Source organism: Lodderomyces beijingensis (genome assembly GCF_963989305.1).
Source record: "Lodderomyces beijingensis strain CBS 14171 genome assembly, chromosome: 4".
NCBI classification, from domain to species: Eukaryota; Fungi; Ascomycota; class Pichiomycetes; order Serinales; family Debaryomycetaceae; genus Lodderomyces; species Lodderomyces beijingensis.
In genome coordinates this window covers 1,880,953-1,898,120 of record NC_089973.1, presented here as the reverse complement: position 1 = coordinate 1,898,120, position 17,168 = coordinate 1,880,953, and the positions used below count along the sequence as shown (strand labels likewise).

General features: G+C 44.6%; 7 protein-coding genes across 7 annotated transcripts; 4 read left to right on the top strand and 3 right to left on the bottom strand. All coding sequences in view use genetic code 12, as the record gives it.

Annotated features, from left to right (window-relative positions):
• Positions 1-913: 913 nt before the first annotated feature.
• Positions 914-2,308, bottom strand: LODBEIA_P38310 (uncharacterized protein; the record flags this gene model as incomplete). The annotated part of the gene is made up of 1 exon (XM_066973985.1): positions 914-2,308. One exon carries the CDS (start codon positions 2,306-2,308, stop codon positions 914-916), a length of 1,395 nt encoding a protein of 464 aa, XP_066830769.1.
• A 3,021-nt stretch (positions 2,309-5,329) lies between these two features.
• On the top strand, positions 5,330-8,896 carry LODBEIA_P38300 (uncharacterized protein; the record flags this gene model as incomplete). Its single annotated transcript, XM_066973984.1, has 1 exon — positions 5,330-8,896. One exon carries the CDS (start codon positions 5,330-5,332, stop codon positions 8,894-8,896), a length of 3,567 nt encoding a protein of 1,188 aa, XP_066830768.1.
• A 538-nt stretch (positions 8,897-9,434) lies between these two features.
• On the top strand, positions 9,435-9,911 carry LODBEIA_P38290 (uncharacterized protein; the record flags this gene model as incomplete). Its single annotated transcript, XM_066973982.1, has 1 exon — positions 9,435-9,911. The coding sequence occupies one exon, from the start codon at positions 9,435-9,437 to the stop codon at positions 9,909-9,911; it is 477 nt and encodes a 158-aa protein (XP_066830767.1).
• A 111-nt stretch (positions 9,912-10,022) lies between these two features.
• LODBEIA_P38280 (uncharacterized protein) lies at positions 10,023-10,730 on the bottom strand (the record flags this gene model as incomplete). The annotated part of the gene is made up of 1 exon (XM_066973981.1): positions 10,023-10,730. One exon carries the CDS (start codon positions 10,728-10,730, stop codon positions 10,023-10,025), a length of 708 nt encoding a protein of 235 aa, XP_066830766.1.
• Positions 10,731-12,329: 1,599 nt separating this feature from the next.
• Positions 12,330-12,581, top strand: LODBEIA_P38270 (uncharacterized protein; the record flags this gene model as incomplete). Its single annotated transcript, XM_066973980.1, has 1 exon — positions 12,330-12,581. One exon carries the CDS (start codon positions 12,330-12,332, stop codon positions 12,579-12,581), a length of 252 nt encoding a protein of 83 aa, XP_066830765.1.
• Positions 12,582-12,784: 203 nt separating this feature from the next.
• Positions 12,785-15,376, top strand: LODBEIA_P38260 (uncharacterized protein; the record flags this gene model as incomplete). The annotated part of the gene is made up of 1 exon (XM_066973979.1): positions 12,785-15,376. The coding sequence occupies one exon, from the start codon at positions 12,785-12,787 to the stop codon at positions 15,374-15,376; it is 2,592 nt and encodes an 863-aa protein (XP_066830764.1).
• Positions 15,377-15,743: 367 nt separating this feature from the next.
• On the bottom strand, positions 15,744-17,123 carry LODBEIA_P38250 (translation elongation factor EF-1 alpha; the record flags this gene model as incomplete). Its single annotated transcript, XM_066973978.1, has 1 exon — positions 15,744-17,123. One exon carries the CDS (start codon positions 17,121-17,123, stop codon positions 15,744-15,746), a length of 1,380 nt encoding a protein of 459 aa, XP_066830763.1.
• Between the last annotated feature and the right edge of the window lie 45 nt (positions 17,124-17,168).

Here is a 17,168-nt window from a genome sequence, read left to right as displayed (position 1 = left end):
AAAATTTAATGTCGAAATTTTTCAACAACTTCTCCCTCCTCTTTCCTCCTCTCTTTCTTTCTTCTTCTTCTTCTTTTTCCTCTTTTTCCTTCTTCATCAACTATAACAGTCGATGAAGAAAGGTTAGACTCCGTTGCAGTAATGAGTTGGGGGTTTCCTTTAGTTATAGGCCAGTAATGGCTTATACCGGGGAAGTTTCCAGCTTGCCTCGATTTTTGTTTTTTTTTTTTTTTTAAGAAACAAAGCATCGGGCGCTGTGGAAAATATCACGGACCCTTCATCACCACACAATTTTTAGTGGTATACGTTCTAGTTCTGAGGCTGTGCCTTATGGTTGATCAATGTAAGTTGTGTTTGAGGTTCGCATGATGGGCCCCGGTTTTAAAAAACAAAGCGGAAAGTTGACGAGTAGTGGAGTAAAGCCGGGCCATAACATCGCTCTCTGTCGTGCATGCCTTTTCCGGTGTGGACACCTCTAAACCTGAATACCTCTGGCATTAGCAACTCGCGAGTTCGCAAGTTTCACTTGCTGGCAAGTTCTGTCTACGTGGAGGCACCTTTAAGCAACTACAGATGTCGCCTGAAGTAGTGACTTAGGCGACTTTCTTCAGCTTTTAATCATACCAATCAATATAGCAAATTTTACGTTTATTTTGTATATGAAGTTTCGAACAACTTTTTCACCAGTTCTATAAACCCACAAAAATTTTTCCCTCCTTGAGAAAAACAAAAACCATTAATAAATTAAATGAAGAGATTGAGCCAGGGGGGGGTGGAGACCCCCAAAAATGAAACCCAACACTTCTGACAGCAATAGCCAAGTTTAATGAAAAAAAAAAAGAATCATCATCAAAAATCAATATCCAAACCAAAATCAAAATCCGTGGAAATGTCCCAGACGCCACAAAAAATCTCAATCTCCATGTTTAAAGCAACATCTATTTCCATATCTGCAACTGCCATACTTGGTCCAGTTGGAACACGGCTTTGATCTCCACTTGGGGGGTCGTTCGACATGCTTCAATTCCTCTTCGCCGTGAGCAAATTGGCATTTGGATCCATAAGTGCAAGTTCCAGTCTTCATAAATGGACCACACAATTCAGTCTTGTAGAGCTGGGTGTTGACTGCAGGCTTATTACTATTCAGAGTCAAAATTGGAGGGTCCAATCTTGCAATGTCTTTTAAAGTTATCGTGCTATTGACATCAACAAAGTCTTGGGTAGTGGCATTTGCTGCAACCAGGCTTGTCTTTTGTTGTTGAAAGTGCTGCTGGGGCTGAAGATGGAGATGGTTATGATGTGGAGGTGCTGGTGCTGGTGGTGGTGCTGGTGCTTGTTGTTGCTGTAGTTGTGGTTGTTGTTGTTGAGCAAGATGAGGATGAATGCCATGACTCTGGTGTGGGTGCAACACTTTATTCTGCAAGCTGTTTGAATGGCACAACCCGTCTCTTTGTCTATTCAACTGTTGGACATCTTCATCTAATAAATAAATCTGTTGAGAATTAACAATATCCTCGGAAACTTGGTAGGGGTCCACCACTTCGGCAAATTGTCGTTGTTGCTGGTGGTGGTGATGGTTGTGGTTGTAATGACTTGAGTTGGAAATGATATTTAAGCTTGTGGGCTCGAGTAAAGATTGTTGATGGAGTAGTGGTGAGTTCAAACAATTGCCATGAACAACAGAGTTTACGTTATTCCATGACGAGTGGTGGGTAAATGTAGGTTGATGAAGTGAGGACTGGCGCCATAGTTGTGGAGAGTTGACTTCAAAACTTTGCTCCAAATGCTGACGAAGATGCTGATTGTGGTTTTGGTGGTTTTGGTGGTGGTGATGGTGATGGTGCTGCTGTTGTTCAAATGCGTGCACACTTGGTAGCATCTCGTTTCTCAGATGCACAACACTAGCCGAGTCAAATGGTGATGATGCAGCAGCACCGCCAGTTGGAGAAGAAAACTGGGCATGGAGCATGTTGTTTGCGGGCAATTGGCACGGTGACTGCGACTGCGAAGGAACAAACTTGATGTGGCTTGCGTGCTGTGGCTGCTGCTGCTGCTGCTGCTGCTTTGGCTGAAAAGTCGGCTTCAAGGTAAAGTTCTCAAAGCTATCGGACAAGTACGATTCATTAGACGAGGTTTGCCATAAATCCGGTAACAAGTCGCCTTTGAAATCGACAATCGAGTTGGCGGGCGATAATGACGACAATGATGAGGTTGTGAATTTCGAGTCATTGGAGTTTTTCCTTGCAAACGAGTCCGTGGTAGACGCCGTCTGCAAGATTTTATGGCTCAAGTCCGAACTTGCAAACATGGTTTAACCCAAAAAAAAAAAACGGGTTGGGTTGAATGTAAGCAAAATTGGAGCCAAAAAAACAAAAATAAAACGAAACACACTTCTTCGAGTCAAGATGCAAAAAAAAAAAAAACAAAACAAAAAAAAAAGGGATATAGGATTAAATAGTGGTTGGTGGAATTGCAGTTGAAGTTGGAATTGCAGTTGGAGATGTAATTGCAGTTGTACTTGCAGTCGTGGTTGCTGAATCTTTTATATATTCCAAATGTATGCAAAAAAGAACAAAAAAAAAAAAAGAAAAAAGTAGCTCTTGGAATGAAAATAGATGAGGATAGGCGGTGGTGGTGACGAAGATGAAGATGAAAAGCCTTGTTGGTGCAACTTTTCGATATTTCCAAAGTCAAGGAAAAAATTCCCCCCGAGTATACAAGGGTTGGGCAAGAAGGGGGTTATATAAGAAGATATCTGGCGTTGTAATTGAAATTTTTGATATGTTTCGGAATATTCTATCGTCCTGTCCCTCCCTCCTATATATACTTTGTACAATCTGCCACTCTAAGTCATAGTCTAGTTGCGTATCCAGCGTGTCCAGCGTATAGTGTATCTATAGTGCATCTATGGCGTATAGTGTATGTAGAGTATGAGAGGAAATAACATCTTATTATTTGGGGGGCTTACGTAATAGATTCTGGTTCCCCTCCCCAAAATTTTTTTTTTTTTTTTTTGTTTTTTTACTCCTCATTTGGGGCCAACTGGCGAAAACTCCTCCCTTGAGTCCCGAGTCCCGAGTTTTCACCAACCAGTGCAAACGACTGTATTTCCAGCTGCCAACCCAGCAAGAGCCGACACCCCCCCCTTGGGCTATTGGCGCTGGCGCTGGCATGCTAAGCTTTATAAGACTATATCTGGATGGAAAAAGGCAAGTTGGTCGCGCGCACCCTCTTTTTCTCTCCTTCTACCTATCTTCTGGCTAGGCAAATCTCTCTTCCCCTCCTCGCTTAAAGTTGGTGGTGGGTCTAGCCAGAGAGTCAGATGGGTATCTGGACCTCCCAAAAGCTATCCGCGTTGGCGGTGTCTTCTGCTTTATTGCTAGGAGTTGCGAAAAGGGGGGGACCAGATTCGACATCTCTCTCGCGCGTGTGCCACTTTTGGCGGTTTTTGCTATGCCGATTTTTGGTTATTTCCCTGTTCCAGCGAATAACGTGATTTCACCAAGAGAGATATCTAGTGCGCGTGTGTCTAGTGACCTGTCTCTCTCTCTCCTTCTGTTGCCGCAAGAAAGCCGAGTTATATGACGTGTCGCTAAAATTCCAAACCAACCAGCGTAGAGACAAGCCCGGCACGCACCACTTTACAAACAGAGACGCCTCCCACCGTATCCACCAACACCGTTGATGCATCCAATAAGAGTCCCCGTTTGGGGCTCTTGCACTTTATTCCCTTCTCGTGCAACAGACCAAATCACCCTGGAGAAACTGCACGTTTATGGATGAATGATAACTTGGTATCCTTGTCTTTATTATTTTCCCGCCTCGGTTGTTTTTTACTGCAGCAGTGACAGATACGACGATTTGGAGACTTGACACGAGAAGATTCCGCAGCTTGGGCCTTGCTGTGACCCTCCTTGCTACTCCTCCTAACCAAACTAACTAAACTGGCACGGCCAACAATTATATATCGCTGTACTCTGACGTGCGGCTTTTGACTTCTTTCAACCAAAAAAAAAAGAAAAATACCCAGATTGAGATCTCTCTTGCTGTCACTACCACACTCTCGCTTGCCTACTGGCTGCTTTTTCGAGCTTCGGATTTCGATGAAATTATCAAATCCTGGTTGTCTCTGGCAAAAGGACAACACCAACCAAAAAAGTCTTGGTCTTGTCCATGAACCCTCTTCTTCCTACCTCAACAGCGAGAGCCGAATTGCAGGGACCAGCCTTTCTCTATTGTCTCTTCACTCTTTCCTTTCGCCTCCCCACACACACATATATCAAGTTCTACGTTTCTTCCGACGGGGTCTTGTTTTCCGTTCCTCTTGCACTTGGGAGACACTGTCTTTTTTTGTAAGGCAGGTTTACTCTCTTTAGCCCGACAAGCGGCTCGGAAGCTACAACTCTTGCAAGTGTCTGCCATTTTGGATGAGAGGTTGCATTTTTTCGTTTTCTTCTTCATTTTAGTGGGAAGAAACAAAATGGGGAAACTACACCAAGTTGAAGTTTCCACTTGGGCAGTCCAGGTTTTCAAGTTTTCGGCACTAGACAGGTTTGTTTTTCTCCCTCAAGACGTCCTTAAAACAAGCAAGAGGCCACTGCACACTTGTCCCGAGCCCTGCGGAGCTTGCTCAACAAGCTGCCAAGAGACATGGTTCCACCAACCACGAATCCCTGGGCGAGTCTCCCCAAACCCTCAACCTCGTCCTCCCTCCTCGGCCTTGTTTGATGGTGCTTCGAGTCTAGACAAGATCGAAATTAAACAAATTCCGCGCCTACTGCATATAACCCGCCCGACGTTTGGACTTTGGACCTTCACCTTCGATCCTCTAAACCTTCCTTCCCTTGTCCAGCCGATGGCGCAGAGGACTATCCTCGAGCAAGCGAGCTTCTCGGCTGGAGAGTTGGGGCCTGGGAAACCTTTCCTACCGCCAACCCCCGCCGCAGCAGACGCGAAAAATTCCTAAAACGTGTACCGAAAAAAGAAAAAAAGAACGCCTTATTGTCCCATTGACGAGGGGGGGGGTTATTCGAAGCAGATAAAGGGGCCTGGCTATCCAACAAAGCCAGAGAATGCTGCCTTTGGCAACAACCCTATATACTGCCGATTACACACCCATTTATGACCCTTATACTGTTGATCAAGAGGTAAAAAAAAAAAAAAAACCCACCTCGTTGTCTTTTGAGGAAACGAAAAATTAAAGATCAGGAAAAAAAAAAAAAAAAAAATAAGGCACCAAAATCACCAACAACACACAGGTTCTTATATTTACCAGCATCTCTTGAACGGACTCCACCCCCCCCTCCTCCAGGGCACATGCATCCATTCAATGCTCAAAGGTAACAACTTAGCCGTTCATCTTGAATGGTTTAAAGAAGCAAAGCCAAATCTACCTCCGAAACAGCTAATAGACGCGGTGTTGCGGGAATACCCATCGCAACCTCTACCTTTGACTACGACTAGGCCGGCTTGTAACAACTACCACCACCAGAACCAAGTAACGCAGAATGTTTCGATTGTTGGAGACTGCGTTGTAACTACAATGTCGAAAGACGACAATAGAGCCCTAGTTGCACCAGAGTCGCGGACGCGAACAGGAATGGGGCCCGAGATGGCAACGACGACGCGTCCAAACAAAAGCCAGCAGTCAGCCACCAACATAAACTCATCTTTCAGCATCTCCTCGTACATGGAAACACCGTCCCAGCCATCAGCATCAAGGAAACCGAAAAAAAAATCTCCCGTGCAACAACACGAGGTTTCGAAGTTCTTCCAAACCGGCCCTCGCACCCAAACACTGTTGGATGTGATTGATCTCACGTTTGACTTTAGTCCTCCAAAGAAACGTCTGGCGCTGGAAGCAGCCTCGAACTCGCAAACGAAAAAATCGAAAACTGGCATAAATAACAAGAAAGACCATGAAAGGCTACGGCAGTACATGGAGCTCTCCAGGCTTCAAGAAGGCAAAATCACACTATTGCAAGAAAAGTTTGTCACCAGTGAGTCGACATCCATCTCGCTAGATCAGAAACAGGAGCACTATGCTATTCTACAGTCGCGGGTAGAAGCACTCGACGTCCAAATAGCCACATTGCGAAGCCTAATCGACTCTTATCCTGCAAACGAGCTTCCCTCGCCACCGGAGTTTAAACGGGCCGACCCCAATCCTAACCCTGCTATCCCTGCAATCCCTGCAATCTCTGCAATCCCTCACCCTAATACTAATACTAACACTAATACCGCCAATTACTCAACAACGCAAAGCAATGTCGAAGTCACCGACGACATTGATGAGTCAACTAACGAAGTGCCCGTGTTTCGACCGCCGGCACGACCAACTCCAATAGCACAGGCACGCCAGATTGTTTCCAATACACCAGCAAATGAAGACGACAACTACGGCAACTACGACAATAATCTGTTGGCAGAGATTGAGGATGACTTTGGCGAGCAAACAATGGAGGGGCTCAGAACACCTACTCAGGAGCGAGATTTACTCGATGACATGGGGAGCTTCATCGACGACGGTTCCATTGCCGAACCCGAAGATGACGACGATGACGACGACGATGATGATTATACTGCTGCTGCTGAGCTGCAGTACGCTCTTCCCATTGATAAAGACGAATTGGATGATCTTAGACTATCCCCCGATGTGGCACGAAAATTCGGAATCAATTATGATGATGATGATGAAGGTCCCCCTCCACTCTCACTAGTGCATAAGAGGGAACCACCGAATGGTTCCGATGTGAGTGGCTCTAATATGAGTGGCTCTCATGTGTCCTCTTCTAACCAAGAAACAAGTCACGATGCAGTAGAAGACGACGACGACGACGGCGGCGGCGACGACGGCGGCGGCGGCGACGACGGCGGCGGCATTGACCATGGTTTCGTTGACGACATCGAGTTCTCGACGCAGTTGAACCAGGAGCGTGAAATCGACGTGATTGAAATTGAATCTGAAGACGACGATGAAAACACGGCGTTGAGCGATTTGATTGTACCGCGTTTTGCTGAATCCAACCACGACAGCAGCAAGACCAATGGCGCCGCGACAATGAACATTTCAGCTGGTCTCAATGCTCAGGCTGCTACGTTTCTACATTCACAACTGGAAAATGAAGCTCAAGCAAGCGGCGGCCGTCCTCTACCACCACCAACACCACAACCACCACTACTCAATCTTGACTCTGAGGATGAATTCAGCGATGAAGACGATGAGTTGATGCAAATCATCAACGGTGCCAAGGAACTGAGAAGTTCTCGAGTTGTTCCACCAGGCTCAGAATTGTTTATTGATGAAATCTACACCACTTTGAACCGCACGTTCAAATTGCAGTCGTTTCGGCCCAACCAGTTGGAAGCCATCGTTGCCACCATATTGAAAAAAGATTGCTTTGTGTTGATGCCAACTGGAGGTGGGAAATCGCTCTGTTACCAGCTACCTGCGTTGATCAAAGGCGGCAAAAGCCAAGGCACAACCGTGGTGATCTCGCCCCTTATCTCCTTGATGCACGACCAAGTGCAGCATCTTGTCAAAATGGATGTCAAGGCCGGTATGATCAGTTCCAGAGCCAGCACTGAGGATAACAAACACACCGTGAACCTTTTCCGCGACGGGTTGCTCGATATCGTCTACTTGTCGCCGGAAAAGGCCAACAAGTCGGCCATGATCCAAAGGATCATCGGCAAGTTGTACGATCAAAACAAATTGGCCAGAGTTGTTATTGACGAGGCGCACTGCTTGAGTTCGTGGGGCCACGATTTCCGTCCAGATTACAAAGGTATGAGTTTCTTTAAAGAGCAATATCCAGCTGTCCCCGTTATGGCATTGACTGCCACTGCTAATGAAAAAGTGCGTATGGATATCATTCATAATTTGAAATTGAAATCACCGGTTTTCCTCAAACAGAGCTTCAACAGAACCAACTTGTTTTACGAGATCAAGTGGAAAAAGAAGGACTACGTGGAGGAGATTAAAGAATATATTGTAAGGCGCTTCCCAAAAAGCACCGGTATCTTGTTTTGCCACAGTAAACAAGCGTGTGAAGACGTGTCGGATAAATTGAATCAGCTTGGCTTATCAACGGGGTACTATCATGCGGGGATGTCGACGGAGGAGCGGTTTGCAGCACAGCATCTTTGGCAAACGGGCAAGATCAAAGTCGTGTGCGCCACGATTGCATTTGGTATGGGGATCGACAAGGCCGACGTGCGATTTGTGATTCACCTATTCATTCCAAGAAGCTTGGAAGGCTACTACCAGGAAACTGGGCGTGCTGGACGTGATGGCAATTTCTCCGAATGCATTTTATACTATTGCTATAAAGATGCCAGGTCACTTCAAAACTTGATTCACAGGGACGAAAATCTCACAGAAGAAGGCAAGGAGAACCATTTGGCGAAATTGAGACAGGTTGTTCAATATTGCGAAAACACCACCGATTGTCGGCGGCAGCAAGTGTTGCACTACTTCAACGAATCCTTCAGCCCCGCCGAATGTAGAAAGAACTGCGACAACTGCAAAAACTATAACCATGTCACGGTGGTGGAAAAGGACTGCACCGAGTATGCCCAGGACATAATCAAACTAGTCAAGTCGATCCAAAGCGAAAAAGTCACCGTGTTGCATTGCCAAGACGTCTTCCGTGGCTTGAAACATAACAAGATCACCAAGATGGGCCATAACAATAACCCTTACCACGGCAAAGGGAAAACCCTCGATAAAACCGATGCTGAACGAATCTTTTTCTATTTATTAAGCGAAGAGTGTCTTGTTGAGTACCAGGTTATGAAGGCGGGGTTTGCTTCCAATTACGTTCGAGCCGGTAAGCATGCTTCGAAAGTGCTCAATGGTCGAAAGAAGATTAAAATCCAATTTAGCTCTGCCTAGATGTGCAGATTTAGAATTACTATTTAATTGCATAAACGAATAAAATCATAAACACGTATAAAACACACACACACACGCACAATTTGCATTTTACTGAAAAAACCGTGAAAATTGTGAAATATATCTCCATGTATCGTTATCATGGTTGTCACTCGTGAGGTTTATCTGTTTGGTGAAACCTGAGCCGCACGCGCACGTGACATTTCCTATTTTTGTAGATTTGGTAGATTGATTTGAAGTGAGAGATCAGCTCGTGCATTCTCTGTACACCTAACACCTCCCGCAAAGTTATACCACTGAGGTTCAGAGGTTCGAGCTCAAGTCCAGGTTCAAGTTCCAACTTCAAGACGATTTCCTTTTGGGGGTTACTCCTTTCCACTCGCAAATTTTCATCCAGCAACTATATGATTGTGTGATTTGAACTACTGAAACACTACGTCGCCGCCCCCCCCCCCCCCATCACCTCAACCGCATTTTCTCCGCCTCCCCTTCCATTCGCGTAACTAAATATATTCAAACCAACGCCCTCCCAAAAACCATGCCATCGCATCCCTTCCAAAAGAGACTCCTCAAGGAATACCGCGCCTTGCAAAAAGCCGATCTTCCCGGAATAGCCTTGGTTTCCAACGACGACAGTTTGACCTACTTTATCTTCACGATTGGCGTGCGCAACCATGATCTATACCCCGACAGCTACTACTTATCGATCTATATAACACAGGATTACCCCGTGGATTCGCCCTCAGTTAAGTTCGTCACCACCACAACAGCGACAACTGGCACAGCGCCGATACCTATCCACCCGCATATTTACTCCAACGGGCACATTTGTCTCAATTTGCTTGGTGAAGACTGGACGCCCGCGTGCTCGATTGAGAGTATCTTGTTGAGCATACAGAGCATGTTGGATACCAACGAGGTGAATGAGAGACCGCCTGATAACCTGCAGTATTTATTGCATGCGCCTGATGATCCCAAGAAATCGAGGTTCATCTATCATGATGATAATGTATAGAATGAGAGAAAGAGCAAGGTCCAATCAATCAACAACAGTTTTATCCCAAAGAATATTACATTCAGGTTATTTCATTCCTCTATATTTTTTTTTTTTCATTTGGGGCTAATCCTAGATCAATATACCGTAGTATTCAGCTCTGTTGTACTGTTGATAAAGTTGATCCCATTGAACAATAAATCGATCAGCAATTGGCAAGATGAGTCTACCACTAAGACTCAACTTGTCAACTCTCGCAAGGCTCTCAATGTAGATGATCCTCGTCAGACTCAACCCCAACACTTTATAAACGAAGTAGATGTACGCGATGGGGACGCACGTTCCCGGTCCGTTCAAAAGCAAGATATCGGGTCGATTGAACAACAACGTAATGGAACTAACAGCAAATGAGTACACCGTAGTGAAAACAGATTTAAAGTAAGATTGGCCCACGTTCCTGGCACGCGGTATTCTTTTATACATCACGTTCGTGCCACCTTGGTGGGCGCGATAAACTTGCAGCTCGATGAATTTCGCCTGCTGCAAAGACGACGAGTCGCCATTTGAAATGATCCAGGTCCGGTCGAGGCGCGCCAAGCTGAGTTTCGAGATCATCTTGATCATTTCCCCCGTGTGGCCTCCTGAGCCCAAGAATATGGCAATTCTGCGCGACCCATCTGGCAATTGCGATAACGGCTTGCCGTGAGGTTGGGTTCTGATTGATGGTGGGAGATGTAAGCTGGGGAGGGTGTGTATTATCCTTAGTAGTAGCACTAGTATTGGTATGGATATGAGAACCACCAACGTGCAAAAGTATGTCTCTAGGTTGACCAACACCATGGTGTAGCTGGGGGAAGTAGTCACGGGAGGGTATCTCTCGCGTCGTGATTGAAGTGACGTATTTTTAACTTATTAAGCGGGCTTGGGTTTTACGTGAAGGATCTGGAAATTCTGTCTGGGGAGGTTGAGATTGAACTCAGAGACAACAAACCTCAAGGATGAGTTGTCCTCTAGCGGCGATGGATGGAAATGGTAGAGTGGTTTACATGGGGTATGCTACAAGTCGAGAAACTTCACTAGTCCAGCGGGCAGCCCCAAAACTATGCCGATCCCGATTCAGCTCAAGGTCATTTGAACACAGTGTCACTATACACACAATTCCAAATTCTTGAAAAGGTCTTGAGCTAGGTGTCAAAAAGAGCCCAAGTCGAAATCTGTCCTAGGGAGAAGACGGCTTTTCAAGAAGCTGAAAATGCTCAATCTCAACGAAGAAAGGCGTAGTTCCAAACTCTCGAAAAGGTCTCGAGCTAGGTGTCAAAAAGAGGAAGAAGACGACTTTTCAAAAAGCTGAAAATGCTCAATTTCAGCGAAGAAAGGCGTGATTCCAAACTCTCGAAAAGGTCTCGAGCTAGGTGTCAAAAAGAGTCCAGGTCGACATCTGTCCTAGGGAGAAGACGACTTTTCAAGAAGCTGAAAATGCTCAATCTCAGCGAAGAAAGGCGTGATTCCAAATTCTTGAAAAGGTCTTGAGCTAGGTGTCAAAAAGAGCCCAAGTCGAAATCTGTCCTAGGGAAAAGACGACTTTCAAAAAGCTGAAAATGCTCAATTTCAGCGAAGAAAGGCGTACAGGTTCGCAATGACCATCAGAATGGGAAACTTGGCCCACCTGCCTTCAACGGATGAACCCAAATATGGACAAATTTGTTCAACTGTATGCAATATATCCAATTTCCAGCATCTAATCATAAAAGTTAGTATAGAGTTCCCTTGGTTTCCCAGCTATAATTCAACCAAAAACAAAAAGGAAAAAAAAAAAAGAAGCAATTATTGTTGTTTTGTTTTCTTTTTTTGAAAGTCAGTTTTAAAAAGCTCTGAAATAACTGAATCCTCATGTATAATTCGGATGAAGAAATTCGTTGTTGTTGTTAAGTTTGTATCATCAGTCGAAAAAAAAAAAACACCTCTTCCTCTTCTTCCTCTTCATTCTTTTCAGCAAATGCATAGCCTGAGTTGGATGCAAACGCACTGATTGGAACATACTGTCCAACATGTTGGCATAGAGTACATATATGAACCCGAACGTATCAACTTGTAAAAGAGTGAAAAGTTGAAAGTCAGGTGGGTGTGAAAAAAAACGGGAGAAAAAAATTTGGTGGGAGATGATGAGATTCTCGAAAATAAGTCACGTGCACTGCTGGGTGCACGTGATTTATTTTCAAGGAGATGCAATTAACCTCTAGACGATTTCCCAACTACAACATAGATACCGATACCCATACCCATAACCAAAACCCATAACCCATAGCCCATACCCAGACCCGCCCTGTATTTAATCCAAAGGAAAAATACACAGATCATACTCGTAGCACTGGTGCGTTCAACTAAATCTTCCTCGCCCCCCCCCCCTCACAGAGTATCCTCGTTTTAGTTTTCAAGAAAATGACACATCATCCAACTACAAGCAAGGAATATCATAAACACACAAGTACAACATGTTCTTCCATATATAACATGTACTATGTCCATTTCCCGTTTTCAATGTTGACAAAGACAGAGTCGATTATCCTTCACATAAGCGTGCTACTGTTTATGGTGTTCATATTGTACGGCATCTACTCATATTTGCCTGCATGTGCAATGACAGCGTTGTCGCAGGGCTATTTTTATATATTTGGAGATCCGTTAGAGTAATTTCAATGGAGTCCAGGAGCAGGCTCGGTATATATACATGTATATGGCTTTTTACTGATGGTATGTTAGACTAGACTCTGGTTCGATTTATAGTACATATGAAACACACAACCATGAAATTTATATTTTTCCGTCCCCCCCCCCAACCATCACCTCTGCCACCATTCCTTTTACAACAGGAACAAGGTATTTGACAGCCAACAATGTACTCGAGACCTAATGCTGCATTCAAACCGCCGAGGCCAATAAACAGGAATGGTGCCAACTCAGGCCTGTCGCCGCTGCTGAAAGGCGAATCGCCGCCGAAACCACGTCCAAATAATTTGAAACGAGCTCCAGCTGCAGACGCGTCTCGTGCACGAGACGATTATTCCAAGAAATTGTGCACGTCAAACTCAACAACTGCAAGAGCTGGCAGCCATCCTGCGGATGGCAAATATATCGTTCAATGGAGAAGGAAAACAAATAAAAAGAACAAGAGCTGGGACGGCGACGGACGGGCGTCGATTAAATTCAATGACCCGAGCTGCGAAATCCTTTTGAAAAACTCCGACGGCAAAGTGCTCTCGAGAAAGAATTTCAACCAAGCGCCAGATTTACTGGACGTGATCCCGATTGGAATGTTTGAGATATTTCTCGATGAAAAAATAGTCGATAAAGACCATAGTCAACCAGAGCACCCAGATTTCACCCATGACTCTGGAGAAGAATTTGAAGAAGAAACTCAAAAGGTTCCCACAACGAGCTTTAAAAAAGTTGTTCCAAAAGATCATGAGGACATTCCGCAGAAAAGAAAACCATTTTACAAACAGAAAGAGGGCGTGATTATATTGCCGCCACCTCCATCGGAACCGGATCACGTGGAGGTCAGCGTTGATCCGCTACTTTCATCGAAACTAAGACCACATCAAATAGAAGGGGTCTCCTTCATGTACGAATGCGTGATGGGCTTCCGCGATTTCAAAGGGCACGGTTGCTTGCTAGCCGACGAGATGGGGCTTGGAAAGACGTTGATGACAATCACCACAATATGGACCCTCCTCAAACAAAACCCTTTTCCAGAGCAAAAGAAGCCCGTCGTCAACAAAGTGTTGATAGTTTGCCCCGTCACCTTGATTGCAAACTGGAAACAGGAGTTTAAAAAATGGCTAGGGCCCAATAAGTTGAACATCTTGACTTTGAACAACCCCATGTGCGATGACAAACGCGACATTGTCAATTTTGGGAAATTGAATGTGTACCAAGTGTTGATTATCAATTACGAGAAATTGCTAACGCACTCGGAAGAGTTGCTGACGGTGAATTTTGACCTCTTGGTATGCGACGAAGGCCATAGGCTCAAAAACAGTGCAAACAAGGTCTTGATGGCTTTGAAGAGCTTACTGGTGCCGAAAAAGATTGTGCTTACGGGGACCCCGATCCAAAACTATCTAGAGGAATTCCACACGCTAATCTCGTTTATCAATCCATCTGTTCTCCCCGACGTCAAGACTTTTCAAAAGAAATTCATCAACCCCATAACTCAAGCGAGAGATGTCAATTGCTTCAATGAAGAAATTAAAAAAAGGGGAGAAGAGTTGTCAAAGCAATTGATACAGATGACCCACAAGTTTATCTTGCGGCGAACGCAATCAATTTTGGAAAATTATTTGACTTTAAAGACTGATGTATTGTTGTTTGTGCCACCGACACAGCTTCAACTAGACTTGTTCCAGCAGATAAAAAAATCGGAAAAATTCCATCAGCTTGATTCAGGGCTGGTCTCACTAGCGTTGATCAATGTGTTTAAAAAGATATGCAACTCGCCCTCACTTTTGAGCTCCGATGAATTCTACCATAAAATCACCGATAGCAGCCTCAAACTTTCCACAAGCTCCGGTAAGATCAACGCATTAATCCCCTTGCTCTTGGAAATGGTTGCTCAACGGGAGAAAATCGTGTTGATTTCAAACTACACCAAGACTTTGGATATGCTCGAAGTGGTGTTGAGGAAGCTTCATTTGCTGCACACGAGGTTGGACGGGTCCACGCCCAAAAACACGAGAAACAAACTCGTTACCGAGTTCAACAAGAGCCAACACATCAATGTCTTTTTACTATCGTCGAAATCTGGCGGAATGGGCATAAATCTAGTGGGCGCGTCGCGTCTAATACTATTTGACAATGACTGGAACCCGTCCACTGACCTCCAGTCCATGTCGCGTATCCACCGGGACGGCCAAACAAAGCCATGTTTCATTTACAGGCTATTCACCGCCGGATGTATCGACGAAAAGATTTTCCAACGGCAGTTGATGAAGAACAAATTGTCGTCTAAATTCTTGGACAATGACCAATCGTCCAAGACTGATGTGTTTGAGCAAGAAGATTTGAAAAACTTGTTCGACGTGGACTCACTGACCAAATCAAATACCCACGACTTGCTCGAGTGTTTGTGCGGCGGAGATGGCTCGCTCTTGACCCAGAAAGAGACGGGCATTGAAAACGATGATAAGAATGACAAAGATGATAAAGATGATAAAGATGATGATGATGATGATGGTGATGACGTACAAGTAAAATCCACGCAGTCGTGGATGTCTGCTGCTGCGTTGCAAAAGCATATCGAAGAAGTGGGAGAGAATGATAAAAAGGCAGTGAAGGATGCATTGAACGATTACCACCACTATGATCCTGCAATCGTCACTGATCTTGACTTTGACCCGGTCTTGCAAAAAATTGCACAGCACAAGTCGTTTGAGATTAAATTTCCCATTTCTTTTATTATGAAGAAAAGCTCAGCTAAGGAAATATAGTATAGAATAGTTTAGTTTTGAGAAGAAATTTGGATAGAGATTAAGAACCCATTGGATATGTATGTATTTTTGACATGCCTCGCTTAAGATCCTCTTCTTTTACATGATACCGCTCTTCTCGAGCCGTGTCAAGGTAGATGAAAATTATTAGGCGGCGTTGAATCCAAGCCACGCAATAATCATTTCTTCTTATTTTTTTTTTTCAGTGAGAGGAAGCAGGACGTCGCCATAAAAAAAAAAAAGGTTTAAAACTGCTTTATATATTGACTACACATCAAAGAAAAAAAAAACCCAAATTATCTTGACCGTATCTCTACTCAGATATTTAATTCTTTTTTTCTAAGTTCCGCTTGCTAAGTTTGCTTGCTTACTTCTTAGCAGCAGCTTTAGCACCGGCCTTGGTGATCTTACCAGCCTTGTCGGATTTCTCAACAGACTTGATGACACCAACAGCAACGGTTTGTCTCATGTCTCTAACAGCGAATCTTCCCAATGGTGGGTAGTCGGTGAAGGCCTCAACACACATTGGCTTGGTTGGGACCATCTTGACGATAGCAGCGTCACCAGACTTGATGAATTTTGGCTCGTCTTCCAACTTCTTACCGGTTCTTCTGTCAATCTTTTCAATCAAGGTGTCGAATTTACAAGCAATGTGAGCAGTGTGACAGTCCAAGACTGGAGAGTAACCAGCAGAGATTTGACCTGGGTGGTTCAAGACAATGACTTGAGCATTGAAGGAGTCGCAACCCTTTGGTGGGTCGTTCTTGGAGTCACCACAAACGTTACCTCTTCTGATTTCCTTAACGGAAACATTCTTCACGTTGAAACCAACATTGTCACCTGGGACACCTTCAACCAATTGTTCGTGGTGCATTTCGACGGACTTGACTTCAGTGGTGACACCAGCTGGGGCAAAAGTGACAACCATACCAGCCTTGATGATACCGGTTTCAACTCTACCAACTGGCACAGTTCCGATACCACCAATCTTGTAGACATCTTGCAATGGCAATCTCAATGGCTTGTCGGTTGGTCTCTGTGGTGGCTCAATGGCGTCAATGGCCTCCAACAAAGTCTTACCGGTGGACTTACCAGCCTTGGTTTCCTTTTCCCAACCCTTGTACCATGGACAGTTGGCGGATGGCTCAATCATATTGTCACCGTTCCAACCAGAGATTGGAACAAATGGCACACTCTTTGGGTTGTAACCAACCTTCTTGACGAAGTTCGAGGTCTCCTTGATAATTTCCTCAAATCTGTTCTTGTCCCACTTGACAGAGTCCATCTTGTTGACGGCAACAATCAACTGCTTGACACCCAAGGTGTAAGCCAACAAAGCGTGTTCTCTGGTTTGACCATCCTTGGAGATACCAGCTTCAAACTCACCGGTACCACCAGCAATGATCAAAATAGCACAGTCAGCTTGGGAAGTACCAGTAATCATATTCTTGATGAAATCTCTGTGACCTGGAGCATCAATAACGGTAACGTGGTATTTTGGAGTCTCGAACTTCCACAAAGCGATATCGATGGTGATACCTCTTTCTCTCTCGGCCTTCAACTTGTCCAAAACCCAAGCGTATTTGAAGGAACCTTTACCCAATTCAGCAGCTTCCTTTTCGAACTTTTCAATGGTTCTCTTGTCGATACCACCACACTTGTAGATCAAGTGACCGGTGGTGGTCGATTTACCAGAATCGACGTGACCAATGACAACGACGTTAACGTGAGTCTTTTCTTTACCCATTTTTACTGAAATGTATTGAATACTAGAGAAGAAGAAGTAAAAAAA